At 38.8% G+C, this 22,173-nt stretch overlaps 1 protein-coding gene across 3 annotated transcripts in view; it reads right to left on the bottom strand.

Annotated features, from left to right (window-relative positions):
- The window catches only part of tspan4a (tetraspanin 4a), a 111,116-nt gene that overhangs the window by 32,166 nt on the left and 56,777 nt on the right, over positions 1-22,173 (bottom strand). For 2 of the 3 annotated variants that reach the window (XM_088297046.1, XM_088297043.1), the window contains one exon: positions 7,407-7,598. The exons of the other annotated variant lie outside the window; for it this stretch is intronic. In XM_088297046.1, coding sequence (XP_088153172.1) covers positions 7,407-7,598 — 192 coding nt within the window. The remainder of the gene's footprint in view (positions 1-7,406; positions 7,599-22,173) is intronic. 3 annotated transcript variants of the gene reach the window in all.

Below are 22,173 nucleotides of genomic sequence, written 5' to 3'. Positions count from 1 at the left end.
GAAAGCATGGCCCAGACGTGCTTTAAAGACACTTAGCAACTGGTTTAAATTATGATAAAATGACATACTTGTCCTTTCAAGGCAAAGCATTGTCACCTAGTGCTCATTCTTGTCAAATTGGAAACTGTGGCCAAAAATGACAAACAAACAAAAAAAAAACACCATGCTGTTTTTTTTTAAATTTATTTATTTTTTTAATCATTTGACTTCTATTAACAGTTCTGAAACTGAAATGGGTTTTTGAGTTGCGGTGACATTCCGTAAAATGGCTACAAGAAAACACACATGTATCACATCAGAGGCCCTGCCGACAACAATTTATCCTGCTCATGCTAGCTCCACATAACTAGAACAACAAATGAATGAATGAATGCAATTACATTTTTTCTGTCAAGCATGCAATAGTACAGCTAGCCTGCACGAGTTTAAAAATCACCAACCAATTAAATGATCCAGGACCAAAGTACAACTAAAACTTAAGTCAAAAACAGTTTATCTAATGTTATATTCCAAGATTCAGACATAAAATTTGTAATTACTGAAATGTGAAAAATATACAAATAAAAAAAGATGATCTATTTCCTCATTGGGCTAATAGAAAGTATCAGGGTTATTTTGTATACAGTTGTTTTGTTGTCAAAAGGCCCAGCTTTCAAATCAGCGCCTCAAAGTAACCAGTGCAGCGCAAATAATAGTGTTATTTCCACCTTAAGTGGATATATTGGCAGAGCACCAACTTTGAAAATCTACATCAAGGGCGGGCAGTTAATTTTGCAAAGAGGCCACACGAGAAACTTGAATGTTTGCCGAGGGCCAAGACAACATTCTAACCTCGATTTTCCTAGATTAATTTGAATAAAAAAAGCACATTGTCCTGCTTCAATAAATTGCTACAGTATAGCATCTAGCAGTGGCATGGCGTCACGATCCTCCTCTGCTGGCCTGAACTAAAATCCCTGAATTGCATTTAAAACTTTGTATAAATTTGGAAACTCTTTCATAAATTTATTTCCAACCGTTTTTTTGTCATCATCTTGATTGTGAAGCTTACAGTCATTTGTGGGTTACAATTATTATTATAATTATTAATATTATTATTATTTTTAGTAGCAGTAGTCCGTTGTATAGACAGAAATTTGTCATTATTTGCAATGAAACAGAAATTGGATTTGAATAAAAATAATAATAATTTGCATACAAAAAAAGTTGAAAACAAGATTTGCAAACAAGACCATCATTTTCATACCTTAAAAAAGTTGTTCTCATGAAACTATGATTTTTTATTGCATTTTCAAACTTTATGGTTGCAAATTTGTAAATTGTTTCCAATTGCAATTCATGCTTAAAATATTAAAATTTCATGAAAAAAATATTGTTTTATTCTAGTGTTCCTGTTTACTGTACAAATCATATGTAGGCCTGCATTTAAAATAATTCATTATTAAAAATGGGTTGTTTTCCATTTAATTGTTTTTAAAATTCACCCAAATAAATCAACAATCTGTTACTTTTTGCAATACAAATGTTGCTAACAACAGGACCATTGTTGTCATTCTTCCCATTCTCTTTTTTGGAAAAATATTTGCTATAATGATCGGAAAAGTCACTAAATATACGTAATAAAAAGCGGCTAAATTGGCAACACTGCAGACACAAGTTGTAGTAGCTCTCGCTTGCTTGTTCCAACATCCACAAGTGCAAAGGTAACATATAAAACATCATTTTCAAAGTAGTTTATGTTTTACTTTGACTTCACGATCACAGTGAAGGCCAGTGAGAGACTGCAGGCGGACCGGATGTGGCCCCACAAGCCATTTTTTGCCCAGGGCAAGTCTCCATACCGCATTATGAAAACATACATATTACCATATGTTGGCCACTAGCCGATAGCTAGCCGGCTTGACAGCAAGCAGCAACCTGATGGGAGGTTCCAGTTGAGGTGCAACAGACAGTCGCGGCTCAACTGTCATCCAATAACGTCTGATATCCTTGAGCTTGATGTATTGTAAAATCAAATCACAGACACGCCATAGCGCCTCCATGTACTTTTAAAATAGCTTTCATATTGACTGTTTGAACTTAATGATGTGAAAACATTCCCTCATATTACAGATATGAAATGGAATTCTTGGTGGTTACAATATCCCACAGGGAAATAAATATAGCACCCATCTACAACATTATGAAGATCTGCAATCGAATGAGAGCTAATACAAGAGCTGCACCAACAATTTTGCCTTTGCAAAAATAACAACCCTCACTTTTGAATGACACTGTCAGAAAGATATTCATTTAAAAACGTGGATTATTGTGATTGTAGTTTGCAATGGTGTCATATCGCATTGCATCATGCTGAAAGCTGTGGCAGTAAATGGTACATCGACTGTTTTATTGAGTCAAAATAATACTGAGCAATTCACACTATAAGCTTCACCCATTAAAATAAGCGCTTGTTAAATAAACTACTTGATGGTCAAAACTGATTATTGTAATTTTCATATTGACTTGGTCGAGGTTCTCATTAGATTACATGCATCACTGATGCATCACAGTGCAGTGATTGACTCGCTTGGGTTCAGTTCCTTCTCAGTGACAGAGTGAATGTGAGTGTAATTGGACAGGGTGCCACTTCCCGCAACCCGAAACGGCAGAAGCAGCAGATGGATGGATATGCTGTAGATGCCGTAGATTAGAGTAGATAGGATCATAATGTATTATATCTAGCATCGTGCAAAACACAAAATAAATTGAATAATACATTAAAAACATTTACTTAGTAGCTTTTGTATAACTCAAGGGGAATATGACTCATTTAGGGAATGTTTTGCAACAAGGTCATAGCTTATAAAAATAAAATCAATCAACCGATTTTAAGAGAATTGAGTCTGTTGCTTTAGTGTGAACCCAAGGACAAATCTGATTAACTTTTCAGCAAAACATGTCACTACAAACCAGGAAATAATTATATCAACTTGGGGCGTTGCGATCAGGGTCTCTTGTTGCCGATTACGGTAGCATCGATGAGTGAGATCAATCCAAAACTGATCACGTGGATTAGTGGCACATTTTTTCAATTCTTTACCACAATTAACAATCATTACGCATACTGCTGTCTCACATCTTTTCATACACAAACAGTTGGTAGTGGTGCTTTTGATGCATTTGTAGGCAATTTTTGTCATTTGCCCATTTTGTAAATAGGTTCATCGCACACACACGAGGGCCGATTTGTTGGCCTGACTAAAATCAACCTCCGGCCTTTTTTAAAATTCGTCACCCTCCGCCCCCTGCCACAAAAATGGCCGTCCGGTCGGGCCGGAGGGCCAGACGTTACGCCCCCGGGACGGACTACCCAGCTCTGGAAATAATGTATGATCAAGTCTTTAAAACTGGGATTTGAAAACTACATCGTTGGTTGAAAACAGAAAAGAGTGCACCATTTTCACAGGATACTATAACAATGGAACTATTCCAGTGTTTTAGTTTGATTTATATTGTAAAAATATGCATTAAGACATTTTCTTTTCATCATTTGAAATGAGTATGGACATAATCATGGCTTGAGAAGTAGCTTACACTTTAGACCTTTTTCCTATTAAGTCGACACAGTGACATTAAGCAGATGAAGATTTGTGTGTTGGAATTTAAGACCGCTATTAATGATAAATCATTGTAGCAACTGAGCTGCACATCTGAAAAGTTGCTTTGCTAAGCTGCAGAGCAACAATACTTGGATGGAAAGCTTGAATTACTTCACTACTTCTAAAGCCAACAACCAAATGTCCCTCATCAACCATCTCCGTGCTAATTACCCTGATATGGTGAAGGAGAAGAGAGAAATCTTTCCCAAGAAGTGCTGTGCCACTCATAACTTGCTTGCCCTCATTATATTGACAGCACAGAAATTGGTCTGGCCACTGGTGGTGCAAATGTCATGGATCAAGCTCAAACTTAATCCCACACAGTTTATAATTGCTTCTTCCTGCTGTGCCATTGCATGTTTTTAAACAATCAATCCTTCTCTGCCTGCCGCACACCTCCCCAGTCCCACAGAAGATCTCTATATTGAAAATAGTGTTTCGATTCGGTCTCCTTAGCACAACGTATTATCCTTTTCCACACTTACAGAGATGAGGTCTCTATTAAAGAAAATGACAAGAAAATGCGAAATTCAAGGTGAAGTACTACTCTATTACAGTGTCAGTCTGTACTGTAGAGAACAAACTGACTAAACTTAAAGCAACTTCAATAAACGCTGACATTGATTTTTTTTTTTTCAACGGGACTGGGAGCATAATCATTCTCCTGAAAGTTAGTTCAGCACTTGCTGTTAACTGACGTTCAAACACGTTAGCAATGGCGGTTTGAGTATTCTTCATGTACTCTCCAAACACTTCACTGAAATCTTATAAATTTGAAGTTGATTACAAAACAGAGCCGACATAGCAATAATGCCTTTAGAACAAATACAAAATGTTCTTTCTTTCATGAGCCTTTTGAATGTCCACCCTTGAAATCATTTAAAAAAGCGAGAAAAACATTGACTGCAAATACAAAGACACCCCAGTCAATGAGAATAATTTAATAATAGAGAGAATGATCCTACTAACAAAGCTCTGCAATTTTATCCACGAAACGTGCCATTTTAATCTAGTTGATGTTGTGGCCACACTTGCCATGTTCAGTGAATGCTTCGAGACAAGCAATTTGTCATTTCTGTTGCTGTGGGACTTTGCGTAAACTGGACCCTTTCTGACGAGAACACATTTATCACTGACCTCCTCATTGTGTTGCCAATTTGACTTTTTTGAATCAGTTTATTACCAGTAGGGTAACTGGCTCGCTGTGTGTTGAATACAAAATCTGAACCATTAAAGTCTGCAAAATTAAGTCATCAGGTGTTTTGTTGCACATTAAAGCTGGTTACCGTTGTACTGCATTAGCGGAATTAAATCAATTTGCGAGATTTACTGAAATGGAGGCAAGCCAATGACTTCGAAATGCAATTGTACATTCAGACTGCTGATTATATAAAATCCTTGAAAAACATCTAAACTTGTGCGGTTAAAAGATCTTCCCGTGTTTCTAGCAGTGTGTTGGTGATGCAATTAAAACTTAGTATGACATCCAATGGACCCTTAATGCCAATTTTGGGTCGAACAACTTACAATTCGCCCTAAAATCTAAGCTGACAAACTATGGAAAATTTACTTTTTACTTGCTTGTATACAAATAGTAGGTCTGTGGTGTATCCATGTGAGAAGGTAAAATGTCGACAGAAAAAAACAAGTCAAAATGTGTTGGGGAACAAGCAGATATGAACTTTCACCCTACTGTTACATAAGAGTGGAACTAATTCAAATCTAACCATTATTTATAAAGCACTTTCAGACAACCTGCGCTGTATGAAAAGTACTGTACATGGAGCAACGGTAAGTCATAGAAAACTAGAAAATTAAGGCAGTAAAAAGCAATAAAACAGGCAAATTAAAAACCAAGTCTCATGCTGGGTCAAAAGCCAAGGGATAAAAATGAGTTTTAAGACGAATTTTGAAGATGGGAAGAGAGGGAAAGGCTTGATCCCTCTGAGCCTTCGCTTAGTCCTCAGTTCCTCTAATAGCATCTGGTCCGCAAACCTGTAGGTGCGCAAGGGTGAAAGAGCTCAGGGAGATATGGTGGGTGAGGCCATTTTAAAGATATAAAAAAAAAAAATTGGAATCTTAAAAAGAACTCTAAAATGTGAAGGGAGCCGGTGAAAGAGTGGGAGTTATGTGCTTCCTCTTACAAGTACCAGTCAAGAGGCGAGTAGCAGCATTTTGGACCAACTGAAGATGATAGATGGAGGATTGGCTGATATACGGCAAAATAAAGTGCAGTACACTAATCAAAGCCGAGATGTGACGAATGCATGAATTACTAATAGTTTCAAAATGCTGTTGAGAAAGGAAATACTTTACCTTAGCCAGCTGTCTAAAATGAAAAAAACAGTGCAATACGTCTCCCTAACAAAGACTTGATTAGGCTGTCGATAGCGACTTGTGTAATGTTGGTCCAATCCTCATTGATGGCTGTGCAAAGTTGCAGGATGTTGGCAGGAACTAGAATACACTCATCTAGAGCATCCCAGACATGCTCGATGGGTTTAGTTTTCTGCTTTCTGACAGTTTGTACAGAAATTCTTTGGTGATGCAAACTAATCGTTGGAGCAGTGTGGCTGGTTTCAGTTGTTCTTTAGAGATGAAGATGCTGGATGTGGAGATACACTCATAACCATAAGTTCACGTTGAAGCTTGATAATGCACGGCCCCATGACGCAAAGATCTGCACACGAATCCTGGTAGCTGAAAACATCGCACTACTTGCATGGCCAGCGTACTCACCGGCCATGTCACCCATCGAGCATGTTTGGGATGCTCTGAATGAGCGCATATGAAGGTGCTTCACACTAAACCTGCACCTCTCGCCCAAAATCAGCTGTGTGTGAAAGGCAGAATTCATATTTACCGTATTTTCCGGACTATAAGCCGCTATTTTTTCCCCTAGATTTTGAACCATGTGGCTATTACAACGGTGCGGCTTTTCTGTGGATTTTTCTTTCCCCGGTAGGGGCGCTCTATAGTTCAGAAAATACGCTAAATAAATCTTTATATTTTTTCTCTTGAGTCTGTTCTGTTTTCATTGGCAAAGTTGTTGCTGTGTTCAAAGACACTGTTTTAACAATCTGTTTATGTACCTTTATGAACATTTGCAGTACAAAATTGTTCTGTACATCCAGTAAACAATTATTTTTTAACATAGAAAACTGTGATTTATAGTCTGGTGCGGCTTATATAGCACTTGTTTTTTTTCCTCCAAAAAATAGTTATTGCGGCTTATATGCAAGTGCACTTTATAGTCCGGAAAATACGGTAGGTAAAATGATGCTAAATTGCTACTTATAATTGTTGTTGCTATTGGCCTACTATTAGCATAGGAAATTGCATCTTTATCTTGATGGACTATGTTATGTTGTCCGGCGTTACGTGGCTCTATCTATTGGCTTTCTATCACTGACATTTCCCGTATATAGACTGCTCGTGTGAAGATATGCAGTGCAAAATAGCAACAGATTTTCAAATTCACACGGCAGTTTAGTGTAAATTGAAAATGATGTAAAAATGCATCATTTCATTCTGGTTGGATCATACAGCGGACACTTTCAAAATAGAATGTTTACATTTATCTGAGTGCAAGGTCGTTTTTCTGACGAACATGCTTGCTATCATCCTGAGCGCAGCCACTTGAGACCAAATGTAAAACCTTTTGAGGCACATCACGAGTGTTATGATCCGTTGAATCCCCATTTCTTTGCAAAGCATATCAATGTGTCAAATGTGCAGCAGGCGCTGCAACGACAAATAACTCACAGCAAGCAGAAGAGGACGGCTTTCTTTGACGGCTCCCACACAGCCAAGGCAGCCGATCACCATGATGATGGTACCCAGCGCGATGAGCAGGTTGGCTGCTGACAAGGAGGGAAGGGATGCAGACAGGGTGGCAAAATTGCCCTGGGTCACTGAGAGCCAAACGCCCACTCCAAGTATGCCACATCCTCCCAGCTGCAGAGGGAACACAAGAGACATGACACTATCAGCACAGCAACAAACAGAAAGGCTCACAGGTGGTGGCTTGAAAACAGCGCTAACGGTGTCACGTTAACAAGGCACATCATCTGTGACCTTCATACAAAAGGAACTAAAAGTCAAAACAAGTGTTCTTTGAGGCTGACACAGAATAAACAATGCCAAAATACATCTGTTTATAAAGCTGGGCACACACATACCAACAATCCAGCAAAATTCAGTAAAAGTCTGTTGTCTGATGTCTGGAAATTATTTTCTCAACTGATTACCCTGGTGTGGGATGTGTTAATGGGTTTGTCCTCCCAGAGGCTCTGAAAACGGACAGGGTGGATAACGGAGCATGTTAAAGCTGTTCACAAATTATGATGTAAACCTTAAAGCAGGGGTGGGCAAACTTTTTGATTGTCGGGCCACAAAGGGTTCTAAAATTTGACAAAGGGGCCGGACCAGGAGAACATGGATGGAGTGTTTTGGTAACCTCACCTCATCTGAGAAAAAAAATACATTTAAGTTTGAATGAAAGTGAACAAAAGCATTACACCAAAATATATGTCTCTGACACACCACAATATTTAGGAAATAAAATATAAACAAGGTTTATTCATTTAATGGGCCGCATGTGGCCCCCGGGCCGTAGTTTGCCCACGCCTGCCTTAACGTGTTTGGCCAATCCTGAGTTTGGCCGAGCCACGGACTCAATGATTGTGATGTGAAACCAAAAAATTGAGAAGCGATTTGAAGCTCGCATTGTTGTCCATCACTAAGAAAGGTTCATTTGGTCGTGTAGTGTTGAGTGTTGGTTACTCTTGGTCCGAAGTCAGATATTTGGAGTGCACCGCACACCATAAAAGCAGGAAGCATCAGAGGTAGGGGACTCAAATCATGACTTGGACTTGAGTCAACTCAAGTTGCTTATTTTATGGCCTTAGACTTGCTTGGCACAAACGTCCGAAAGACTCCATTTGAATTTGATTTTTCAAGGATTCAAGGATTATGTTTTGGATAAAATCGGGAAAAAGACAAAAGCAATATCCAATGTTTGCAAGTCAAAGGTAAGAGCTGCAACATCTATTCTGCGGAATTTATCTTCATCTATTACTCACAGGTAAGATAGCTGTGAGAACTGTAAAGCTAAGCTAGCTGGGTTAGCTTCACAGTTTGGCTCACCGCTAGCTAATCAAATATTAACTGGACATGATGTTGTTTCTGCATTTAATGAAGAAGAAAATAGTGATAGAATAGACTCTACATAGATTGTAATCTTGAAACTAATAAAAAAAATAAATAAATAAATGGACACGTGTTTTTCACAGGACAGCAACGTGTTTATATAAACTTCACTTCAATTTCCGTCATATGGCCTCAATTTCCGTCATATGGCCTCAAAAACTAATGCACGTCAACTTGACAGAACTTGAATAAAGCAACAACCTACCAAGTACACACAGTCAATGCCCCTAATTCACCAATTTGGTATACATATAGTAACCACAAGTAATCTGATGATTACACTTGTTTTCTCCCACATTCAACATATTTCAATATTTATCATCTCAGTAATGGTGTTAGACACATTAATAGCTTTACTAACACTCTTGCGAAAGTTGATAAATAAAATACATTCTTCTAATTAATATAGGCATACCGTAAATGCATTTCTTTCACAGTATTAGGAGATGTAAATGTATATTCATTTAATTTTTAGATGTACTTTTTTGTGTTATGGTCAGTTGAAAAACATTTTTATGATCCCTCCAATATACAGTATGTTGTGACTGAGCAAGGTTGTATGACGTGACTCAGTGCTGCAGCTTCCCCCAAGGGTGCCCTAAGCGGAATAGTCAGATGGTGCGCTGCACCCTACCGTTTTTCATGGCCCGAAATTCACGCATGACATGCACAATCGATGATTTCGTAATGCGTCCCCTCGTGCAATGTGGGGCTCCCCACAGACGATGATGTCTGACACACTGTGCATTATCAGCGCATAGGGAGTGCTTGAGACTTGAAGGTTACAACATGAGACTGACTTGCCATTTGCGCATATGTGACTTACTCCCACTTCTGTTTTTTCCACTGGCACTAATGAGGTGTTAAAAATCAGTATGCAGCCCACTTCAGTTTCTTTGTACATTTGACTTGAGAGAAGTCTTGGTCAGAAAGAAAAGATAATATAATGAATATTTACATGCTACAATTAAAAAAAAAAAAAAAAAGTGTCGACCAGGCCTTCATAATGCTTTGATTTGATTGATTTGCACCAATTGAATCATCAGTTATTACTAGCCTGGTGTTTTGTTTGGATTTTTTTTTCAATCTTTGCAACATTTTAATAACTTTTATTATTATCTGTGAACTTTACCAATCAAAGGCATCCCTGCATCACACGCTTGTGTTTTCACTTCCTTGTTGAAAAATGCGTCACATAATGTGTCATGCTCTTTGGCCAACAAATAACAGCTAAAGACTGTGCTCAACATTTCCAGAATGTTCTTTGTGAAATCAATGAAAACAGTTTAGTTTTAGGTGCAATGTTGCAGTGAAACCTAATTGATAAGCACTTTTCATTTGTAAAACACAGAGAATTGCTGAAACTCACTGACAACATACAGTGAGAGAAGACTGTCGAGAGAGTCAAGGGAAGGAAAATATATTTTTGTCATGAAGTATATTCCAGTTTTTACAGTTGCGCTTTAACGTTGTGCGGTCATCTGTGTGATTTTGTCACATCTGGGGAAAAATGAGGAAAGAAATCTCTGTAATTTGCCTAGAATATGATACTTTGTAATATTACATTTGAAGTATTTTAACGAGGAAACATTATTAGTTGTTGGTTAAGAGACGCTAGTCAATGTGAGACACATTGTGAATGGTTTAACAAATACCAAGTAGAAGTCGTCCACCGATGACCCATCCATCTATCCAATTTCTGTCGCTTTGTCCTCATTAGGGTCACAGGGGAGCTGGAGCATATACCAGCTGACTTGTTCCGTCAGGTAGGGTACACCCGCCATTGATTGCCTTCCAGTTGCAGCAGATGACCCATTAAAAGCCAAAGTATGCACATAAGGACTAGCTGCACTGTGGAAGGGCTCTTAAGAAAGACAGAGAAATCTCAAATTGCTCGGGGCAATAAGCCGACTAACTGATGTCTCTCTTTTTGTGCATGTGTTTGGTTGTGTGTCTATATGAATGTAAAAGTAAAGAAATGATGAGAATATTGCTTTTGCTATAATGAAACCACTGCAGTAGGAGATGTGGAGTTGCCATGGCAATGGCAGAGACAATATTGTCTTCTCTCTCAATGATTTTAAAGGCCAAATGAAAATTACTACATGCTGTTATTTTAAATACTACTGACTTATGATAAAAAAATAAATAAATAAATAAAAAATTCACAGTGTACAGTGTATTATCACAACCTTTTCCCTACAAATTCCCACAGCATGAATTAAACTGGAAGCACAAAAGTAATGTTTTTTTTGGCGTTTCCTGCTGATACTTGTGTTTTTCTCTCTTAAGCATTAAAACATGCTTTGGCCTCTCCCGATTTTTCTGACTAGCATTTGATTTTAGATTAAGGAAGAATGAGTTTCCCATCATAATCTATTGGTTAGCACTTATGCCTCACAGTTCAGAGGTGGAAATGGCTGCAACCTTCCTGTGTGTAGTTTGCGTGTTCTCCCCGTGTCTGCGTGGGTTTCCACCGGGTACTTAATTTTCGTCCCACATTCCAAAAACATGCATGGCATGTTGATTGAACACTCTATATTGTCCCAAGGTGGGATTGCGAGCACGAGTGTTTTTTTGTCTTTGTGTGCCCTGCGATTGGCTGGCTGGCAACCAGTTCAGGGTGTACCGAAGAATATATATATATATAGAGGGCAATAATGTGAATGTCAGTCTAGTCTCTCAGTATACAGACAATAAAATCAATAATATGCTTCTGCAGTGAGTTGATGCCACGGTACAGTACATCTACCTTTAGGATGTTTAGTGTGTGATTTATGGACATTTTCCCCATTTGACATAAGGGAAATAAGCTAAAGCATATTATGTGTGTGTAAGCTGGTCCCTCCACTCTAACTTTGCAGTGGTAGTGGAGGACTGCTGTCACCATGTCTGACAAACCAGGCACCGCGGCAACAAATCAGTCTCCACCCAATCCCAGTCGATATAATGAGACCAGACCTGTAGGCAGCTGCAGGCATGCGTGTGTGTGTGCGCGTGCGCCTGTTTCAGGGTTTATGTATGTGTGTGTTCCCAGCTGCACAGAAAGCTGGAGGAGGGAATACTCGTGAGATTAGAGATTTATTGATTACCCTTTGCAGCGTCCTAACCCCCTCCCTTTCGCTCCCTTTTTTCCCTTTGCATCTTCCATGGGCCTTCTATTCTCTACTTGTTTATTTATAGTGGGATGTAGAAGGCTATGTTTTGAGCTCTGTAGATTCTTACTATGAGTGGTCTGTCTTCTTTTTAGACATACTTTCAGAGGCTTATTGAGTGCTTACAATGTGAAAAGAAAGTCAACAACCACTTAAACCATGCGTGGTGGTTGTGAGGTTTCTCCTTCACTTTAAATGCTCCATGACACACAGCTGTTTGCACACCATTAAAATGTAACCGCAGCTTCTCCACTGGATGCTGCTGCTCCAGTAATTATACTCTGATGGGCATAAAAAAGCAGGACATATAGATGATTAAGAAGATTATGGCAGCGCTGTGAATACGAATGCCAGGGAGAGCAGGGGGTGGGCAGGCAAGTATTGCCTTGACAGTTTCTCCTCAAGTCTGCTGCGGGCTGCTGTTTTGTTTTTTTGTTTTGGTTGTTTGCTTTTTTGACACCATTTGTTGCTCTGGTGATTTCCCACACAGGTAAAACTGCATTGTATTTTGGCTTCTGGCTGTTGTGATGAGCAGGAAGTCTTTAGAGCAACAAACTTTTCAACAGACTGACAGCGAAATCTGTTTCTTGCACAAGACTAGAACCTCTGCCAAGGCTCAAAAAACACAATTTAGACCACCCCCAACCAAATGCTTTGTGCTGATTTGCATTTGATGGATTGAAAGTAGTACTTTGGTGATGAATTGTTCAAAATAATTGGATAATTCTGAAGTCATGACAGCGTATGATGTGCTGGTATGTCACGAAAACACCAAAGTCTTAAAGTTACATTAGCTAAGCATTAAAATAGAGTTGAGAATTTATAGTTTTATGTAAGGGAATATAAGAGTATCTTGTATCAGTAAATAATGTGGCATGATTTCCATATCATTGTATTTGGCATGAGTCCATACCGCATGACAGAACTGTTGTGCCATGTCTGTGCAGTAAAATAAATACTCATACACTAAAAACTGATGGAGGTTCAAGTCGGTATATTAATTAATCCACCGGCACCCTTTTGCCAGATTAAAAGATATTCATGACTATAAAGCTTTTTGGAGTCTGCACATGTGAGCAGAACACTCAATTTACATTCATGAATTATCTAGGTGTATAAGGTCCACCATTGAAGTCAAGGGAAAAATATGAGTACATAATTTAATAGACCATTAATATACATCATACTTTATATATATTATCTTTTATTCACGTCAAAGCTTCATCAGACATCTGCATCGTTATCTGAGCTACACTCCTGTGTGTATTCAGTAATTGCAGCATTAATGTTGTTTCAGGCTGAGATTCAATTTGACTGATAAACAAATGTAATTCTGCATTAAAGAGCGAGCACCTTGAGAGTGAACTAATAACTGTGCAGTTTGACTTCCGCGGTTAAGACGTGATTCACATGGTGGGGGAAATTTAAGGATTATTAGCTCAGATTGTTTCTTTTTTTTTTTAGTGTAAAAAAAAACCTCGGTGACTTTTAAAGTCAAATGGAATTAAAGCGCTTTCTGCATTTACAGCAACGTAAACGATTGGCTTTTGGGGATCATTGGTATCATTACCAAAGTTTGATTTTCGTTTTATATTGCAACTTTACTCGTTGGTGCTTTCTGCACTCAACTCCCCACTCATGAAATCTGCCCAGCAACCAGATGGGGAGACGTTTAATGTATTTCTCTCCAATAAGTGGAGGATCAATGATTTTCAGAATGAACTGACGCTGGTAGAATTTTATTACCGGAAGTAGGTCAAGTGTGCCATTTTCCCCAGGTAGGGCATGGCAAACAGATGAACAATAAGTGGCAATGCAGTTGTCTGCAGGCACAGGAGGGATGGTCATGGGGAGGTTCACATGTTCCAGTCAGAATTCAGTCTTGAGATGGGGAACCTCGGGCCTGCGCGCCAAGGTTCAGTGAGCGCAACGCATGAGATGACATGTTATAGTGTATAGCGTGCTGCAAAAATGGCCCATTTCCATTTTTTTTTCGCCCATATGCTACACATATCTTATTTCTCCATGGCAGTCTGAACTTCTCATATCAGACTTGGGCCACTTTCACAGCTTTATTTAAAAGATAACTGAATGGGTTTGTCCAAGATCAAATACATATCATGTGTAGCAACGTGAGCATATTCTATATTTCATATTTCATAACACACGGACAGATGTGTGCATTATGGCCGACAGTGTGAAGTTGACCCTAAGAGCCATGGCGCGTGCCAAGACAATAATGAATGCCAAATTCAGTTATTTACAAGACAAATAGATATTCATCGTCTACAAATGTAAAATAAAGACCAGTGTGGCTGGCTTGTGTAGTGGCGATGGCAGTGATGAAAAAGTCCAATCTCGAATCTCATTACAGCTTGAAACACACTGAAGTGGATGGGTTGTAAGGACAAATAGGAATCACTGAAAGTAGCACTTTGTCTGAGTGTGGATGTCCAACAGTCTGCTTTTATTAGACCACGGAATGACAATGTTACAAGGGCAAGTTCTGCGGTAAACAAATTGATAGCTTACAAGCCAAAAGTTTATGTTGTCACTCTGGAGATGATCACCCACAACAAGCCTGACGGTGAAATTGTTTTACCAATTACCAGCGAGGAGCATTATTATCATCATCATCTTTGATATCTGATGTCTGGCCGAGAAGAAGCACTTCCAGATCCAACAATAGGCGAGCTAAGCAATAAGAGTGAAGATATGCAATGTAATGACTTTTGTCCAAAAATAGCAATAATATTTTGTGATGTAGTTGGCTGAGTGAGTTAATAACACACAAGGAATTGATTCTCGCTAGTTTGCATCACTAATACAGGGTTGGTTTAGTTTTGTCATTTTAGGTTTTATTTCGTTTTGAGTAGTAGTTCGGCTGCATATGTTTTTAATTGTTTTAGTTTTTTGAAAAACGCTTAATTTATTTTAGTTTTATTTAGATTTAGTATTAGTTTTGAAAGAAATAGTTTTTTTTACTTGTGTGCAAGATTAGAAAAAACTCATGGTAAGAATTCAAGAAAAATATTATAAAACGTTTTGATAACAGGGTAGAATTTATCAGTCTACAGACTGAATTCCAATGAGTGCAGTGCATGATACCGCCTCTAAAGTTAGATGCATGCATGCAACCTAGTAATTACTTAAAGTTAAGCTTCCTTGTTTGCCAATTAAGAAGATATGTGGTGTGAATTTTTGTTAAGTATTAAACCCAGTTCTACAGCGTGCTTTTTGTTTTAGATTCTGTGTACATGTTTTTCATTTATGAAACAATAAAGGAAAGCTCTCTTTATCCTAAGTTCCATTTCGGGACGAGTTAAATGACAAAAGCAGCTGAGCTATTCAATCCAAATACAGCCATACGCAGCCTTGTCTCCGAGGAGCGACGGCACCTGATGGCTTTTTTTATTTAATTGTTGAATGTATTTTTTGAATTGTAGTTGTAGCTATATCGTTAGTTTCCGTGAACTAAAATAACCTTGCAATAGTACTGTAACAAATAAAAAGAAAACAAAAAGCACAACGCATAACAAAATATACATTGAAGATGGACAGTACAGAGAGTCACGAAATGAAAATGCACTTGTGTTGTAATACTGATCTACAGTGAAGGAGTACTAATATGAGGATTGCAGAGGTGACAATTGCAGTAATAAGAACAATGCAAAAGAGATGACAGCAAAGTGATAATGCTATGGGACAATTGCAGTAGTAACTTTCTTGACATTGAACTCCTCCTTCAGGTCCTGGGAGATTGTAGTTTCCAGGAACTCAACAATTGCCACAGGGCAGTTGGGAAAGTGTTGGGGAAGGTGCGGTGAAAGTGAAATTTCTTTTTTCAAGTTCTCCACTTCCGGACCATTTGCAAATTCGTGCCACCGTTGATAAGACTGATGAATGTATTGTCATCTGCAGACTTCAACAGCTTGACAGCTGGGTGCCTTTTGGAGCAGTTATTTGTGTAGAGGGAGAAGTGGATTGGGCAGAGGTCACATCCTCGGGGCATCCAATACTGATTGTGTCAGGTTTGGTACCTTTGCTTTCATCAGGCAAAGTTACTTTTATTGACCCCAATCGTAGGTCTACATCTCAAGTATGAAAAGTGATAATAATAATAATAATAACAATAATAATAATAATAATAATTTATGAGGAGTCAACGGTGGTACAGGTTTCATAGCAAGATGGGCTGTAGTTTGACAACTTTCTTTTCTTCAAGATCTCGATCAGAAAGCCTTTTTGTTAGTTGGGGTTGTTGTTGTTCAGCTGGCAGATAAATAATGAGGATGGCTTTCAAAGCTTGCAAGTGCTAGCCTTGATTTGTCTGGCCCTTTGCCATCCCTTAAGTGCTTATTGGTACAAATGCTGAATCTACTATTTTACACAAAGCAGCAAAGCAAAATCAGATGACAATTTCCAACCTTGATCACGAGGTATTCTATTCAGGTTCCTGTTATTATTATTGCCTAATAAGCTTGTTGTGGTTGAGAATAGTAATTCAGTTATTCCGTTGCTAGTTATAAATATGAAACACTGGAGGAACCAAGGTACTGGTACTGTGGAACAAAGGTAGAAGTGAAAAGTGAAGCCAAAATATGTCCAATAATGCGGAGGCAGCAAATGTGTGATAACGATTATTTATAATTCATTTCACAACAAGACGCAACCAATTTCATGAGACCTGCGTCACTTTTCGACACTGCGTCGTAAGACTTTTCACATTACGGCATTCTGCCAAACTATGCTACAAACATGGGGAGATATTTCACCATAAATGAGACCTGTAGCACAAGTGAAATAGAAACTGAGAAATGCTGAATTTTTTTAGAACCTGGCAAAAATGTCCCGTCTTATAAATGGGACAAGAAGATAAGACCATCCGGTTTCCCACTAATAATTTTGTGAGAATTTACAGTTTTATTTCTCCTCATTTGGTTTCTACACTAGTCCGGTGAAATAAGTCTTATGTGAAACCTGTCTGCGGTGAAAAATAAAAGGCTGAGGACCGCTGCAGGTGCTGGAAAAATATCAATGACTTAATTGATTAATTTGACTGACTACAAAAAAATCTTTAGCCAACCCCCAATAGCTACTGGATAGCTCAAATAAATGATAACTTTTGACTGTTTTTACTTGATCTTATGAGAGTGAGCAAGGTTCCTAATTAAGTGTCCATTGGCTTTATACAGTATAAAGACTAATTATATTCCAAAACACATCTCACACATACGGGTTGCTGGTTTTAATATGGGCCTCCAGCAACGTTCCCTCTAATTTTCCATGTGTCTGAGCATTCACACAAATTCCCTGAGCATCCCCTGAACCACGGTGGGCAACATCAGACATGCACACGGAGGCCACCGAACCAGTATCACACCCGAAATTACTCTACATGATGTAGGTGTGCTACAAAAAATTCAAACTACCTATTTATCAAAATAGAGCATATCATTGAACAGAGTTGCGTGACACAGGTTAAGCATGCGTCTCAATACAATCTGTAGAAATATGGTCCCACATTGTCCACTCATGAATAATGGAAAACATGTCTTTGAATAAAACAAACATTTCTAGCCACCTGACTGACCTCTGAAATGAGAGAAAGCGAAATAAGAGAACTACGCCCATGTTTGGACTTTCTAAATGAATCTGCATCTTCTCGTCACTGATCCGTGTAAATATCTGTGTGTCAATGTATGCTTCAAATTATAGGAGAACAATTGAATGTGCACCTTTGGTCATGCTACCGAACCTGTCAGAGAAGTGGGAATGGTGTGGTGTCTTCTTTGTAGACATGATAAACATGACTTGCATGATTAACACTCAATACAACCATTACGCCAACGTAAAAGTGTCATTATTCTTGGCTTCAGTGGTTATGCCTGGAGACTGGAGAGGGACAACAGTGCATCGTCGCTACTCAATGCACGTTGTCACAAGTGCAATGCATCCTTAAAATGTCATGAAGCAATCTTAATGAATATACAAAATGTGAATCTCACCTCACAGAAGCACTTTTTGCAGCTCAACTGCATGTTCCAGCCTTGTTGCTGCACACAAGGTTTCTTTTACAGTAAATAATTGTTTATATCATGTCAAACTGTGTAATAGTGATTTGTTCGGATCATTTCATTGTAGTTGTTTATTTTAATGTTGTTGTAGCTGCCAGACAAGGACATTTATTAAAAAAGAAAAAAAATGAATTTGAATATAAAAAATGCAACAAAAACACAACCTTTTTGGCAGAGGGAGAACAAAATATGTTTTATTATGAAATAAATAGTAAAAATGAAGATCCAGCTGACTTGAAGAAAACCCGCTCCAAACAATCCCAAAGAATCTGTAATAGAACATGAAGGAGAACACCTCTTATATTGAACCTATTATTTTTTTCAAGGCCTTTTACAGCTGAAAATCTTGCTTAGGAAGCTAGATGATCACCAAAATGTTTGTTTGATCAAAGTAACAACAATCCAATGTTTACCATCTGAGCGGTCTAAATTCCAAAGAAGAAAATCAAAGGCATAGTTGAGAAAGATGTTATTGGCAAATATTCATTACAGAATCCTGTGGAATTAATTATTAAAGCTGTGAGCTAATGTGATACAACATGTGGATTTCTTTTCCAAAATGAAGATTATTACTACTTCATGGTACCCTATTTGACCGATGTACAGTATTTCTTGAACCGCATATTTATGCAAAAAGAAAATATCTAAAATCCAGATGGACAGAGCCAGCAGGAACAGCGGAGAAATTCTAATTATTTCTGAGTCTAACAGTTTAGAGCAGGCATGTTGAGCTACACTCCTCGAGGGCTGCTCTCCTGCGTGTTTTATATGTCTCCCTACTCCAACACAATGATCAGCTCATCTGCAAGGTCTGATGAAGCCTGATAACAATCCTGTTCATTTGAATCAAATGTGTTGGAGTAGGAAGACAGACAAAACATGCAGAAAAGCGGCCCTTGAGGACCGGCTTTGGACACCCCTGCTTCAGAGGGAAACATTTATCTAAATGGTGTTTTACTTAATATTAACACTTCAGTCACTTGGATCGATTTGAATAAAGGCTTAGACAGCATGAATGATTACAGTCTAATAGGTTCTGGTATGGCATCCCGGGCTGACACCACACAGTAACATGATTGCTCTTAACCTGAGTGGTTGCTTTCTCATTTAGCTTCTTGATGTTATGTGACTGAAGCCTTGCTATCTTTTCTATTAATGAACATTGAGTCATTTGGCTAGAATGAATGGCATTGAAGGGACACTTGATCCGGCTGAACACCGGCAATTATATAATAGGTACGAGTGGAAAAATTATATCAGTACTGAAATTCACCCCCGAAAAGGCTTGGCTTCCTTTTAGAGCTCAGCTTGTTGTTTTTTCCGTGTCAGCTGTCTTCTTCACAGCAGGGAGGAAAGCATTGTAATATTGCTTTCTTTGTTAGTTCTGATGTCTGAAGCAGCCACCAATATTCAAATGAGCATTACTACTGTTGTTGACTTCAATCTGTGAAATTATATAAACGTTCTGCACAATATTTTGGATCCACTTTAGCTCACCGGAACAAAAATCATGGCCACTTGCAAAAACACTGCGACAGTCGCTTCTTCACTTCCACAGGCGGAAGTAAAGAGAGTATGAAAATGCACACAAATCCCGGCGCTGACTTGTTGTAGTTTTGGGACATTTTGCTACACTAAAGTTTTGTTAAATCTTAGGAGGCAGCCGGTGGTTGGCCAGCGGCCAGTGGCTGCCAACTGCCATGGTAATTTATTAGAGAAAAGAGACAAGACTTGCACTTAAGCTGCTAATTTCCACATTTTCTTTTAAGTCACAAAGTGCAGATGATGGATACGGTGCACAATGAGTAAACCTTCAACACCGACTGTGAATCACAGCAGCAAACGGAACAGTTTTAACACTGGTTTCGAGGACATGGTACTGACAACACTACAGGAATTTAATGTCACAAAAAGCCCACACATTTGCAAACTTGACAGGAAAAGTAGACTAAGCCATCCCCATACACACATTGACAATAAATTGATCCAAAACATGTCAAGGTGCGTCATGCAAACTGAACGCAGTATATTAACAAAAGGATTCAATTACGCTATAACAGCCAGAAACATACCACATTATGAATTAATTTGGGGAATTTTGAGTTAGGATGTAAAAAAAAAAAAAAAGGGTCAAAAAGCAGCACTACAAAACGATATAGCAGGTACTTTGAAAAGAGACAAATGAGCACCCAGTAATATCAGCAAGTAGGAAGCAAAAGCCATGAAATCAAAACATTAGCAAAAAACAGATATCCAATTGTCCCAGCAGACAAAGGCAGAACATTTATAATGGACACTGAACAATTCCAACAATAAATGCTACAGTTACTGGATGATGACACTTATGAGATACTGAAGAAAGACCCAACTAAGGAAAAAAAAACACAAGGCACTACTCATACCACTCCTCAATGACAACATTATCCACAGGAATTATGGCACACCCAAAACACATAAACGTCGTAGACCCCTCCGAAACGCAACAGACAGTATTGGCTCAGCAACCTCAACCTTTCCAAGGCAGTCACAGAAATAGTAAAACCACTACTAGGACTCACTGACCAACACTGTTCAAATTCCAAGCAATTGGCTACAAAACTCAAGAACATTAAGTACAGCAGGATGAAGTGTTCATAACACATGATGTCATATCCCTTCTCACAAAAACATCAACACAGGCCTCCATACAAATGGCACAGGACAAGAAGGATTTGTCGTGAGTGACCCACTGTCAGCCATCATGTGCAGTTTTTTTTTCATGGAAGATATGCAACAGAAAGCACTCACAACAAACCTGGAGAATACAGACTATCACCACAGAAACCTTACATGGCACACCCAACAACTCACGGTTCTCTTGAAGAACGTAGACGCCACTGGCAGCGATAAATTCACACATGAAGAAGAAACAGACTAATTCATAGCCTCTCTGGACTAAAACATACAACACACAGTGACATCAAAATAAAAGTACACACTGATCAGTACCTCTTCTGGACATCTGAACACCCAATTATTCACATAGTTTTAGTTGTCAGAATATTTCATGAACGTGCATCAATAATCACAGACTCGGAAGACAGAATACTTGAGGAAAAACACATACAACAAGCACTGAAAAAAACGTGAGTATCCACAGTGGGCAATAACAAAAAAAAAGCAGGAGGGGTCAAAAACAAAAAATAAAACACAGAACGGGTGGGGAAGAAAAACAAAACAAAGAAAAGAACACCGAGGCGTGGTAAGACTGCCATACATAAGAGGAGTCACACAACGTTAAGAGCAATGAAAAAAATACAGCACAAACCCACCCATCAAACCACTCATAACACTCCGTCATACACTGATTCATTCCAAGGACAAGATGTACGAGGAACACAAATGCAACACCACACACGAAATACCATGGCGATCATGCAGTAAAAGGGAGATAAGAAGGAGAAATGAATGCGAGAAGGAGTCACCAACTAGACCAACATGAGCAATAAAAGAAAAGGCACAACAGGAAAACCACAAATCAGCCATCTACGAGCACTTTAAAAGGGAAAAGGACATTATGGACTAGGAAAAGGCGAGAGTCATCCCCACCAAGGGCAACAAACACCAGCGCTGGATCAGGGAGGCTTAGGAAGCAGGGATCGAGGTCCATCAACAGCGACGAGTGAGCATACGTGCTTTCTACCACCTGGAGGAGCATCCCGGAGGGGCGAACGGACAGCAGAGGACATGACTCACCTGTAAAATCTGAGGTCATGTGACACTGAAGACGGCAAAAGACTGCAGCCAAAACATGTGAGGCAAATACCAATCTTTATCAACGTCTGAGATAAAAGAACCAATGAGTTTAAACATTTAAAATTACTTTGAATGGACACATTTCTGACATGACTCCCACCAAGACATGGAAGGGAGGGGGTGTGGCCGTAATGCTCATTACGAGGAGGCGTTTTTAAACTCCTTAGTTTTGAATTGATTTCTCCAAAACAAAACACACATTGAGCTTGTTTTTGAAAAATCAACCACAGTGTTTGTCTTCCAAAGTATACATGATGTTTGTGTAAGGCTGGCTGGCTCATAAAATCGGGTTAC

The sequence above is a fragment of the Idiotropiscis lumnitzeri genome, chromosome 5 (assembly GCF_059441095.1).
Source record: "Idiotropiscis lumnitzeri isolate Australia: NSW breed Sydney's pygmy pipehorse chromosome 5, RoL_Ilum_1.0, whole genome shotgun sequence".
Taxonomy (NCBI): Eukaryota; Metazoa; Chordata; class Actinopteri; order Syngnathiformes; family Syngnathidae; genus Idiotropiscis; species Idiotropiscis lumnitzeri.
Note: the sequence above shows the minus strand (reverse complement) of the source record. Positions and strands in the feature narration are given on the sequence as shown.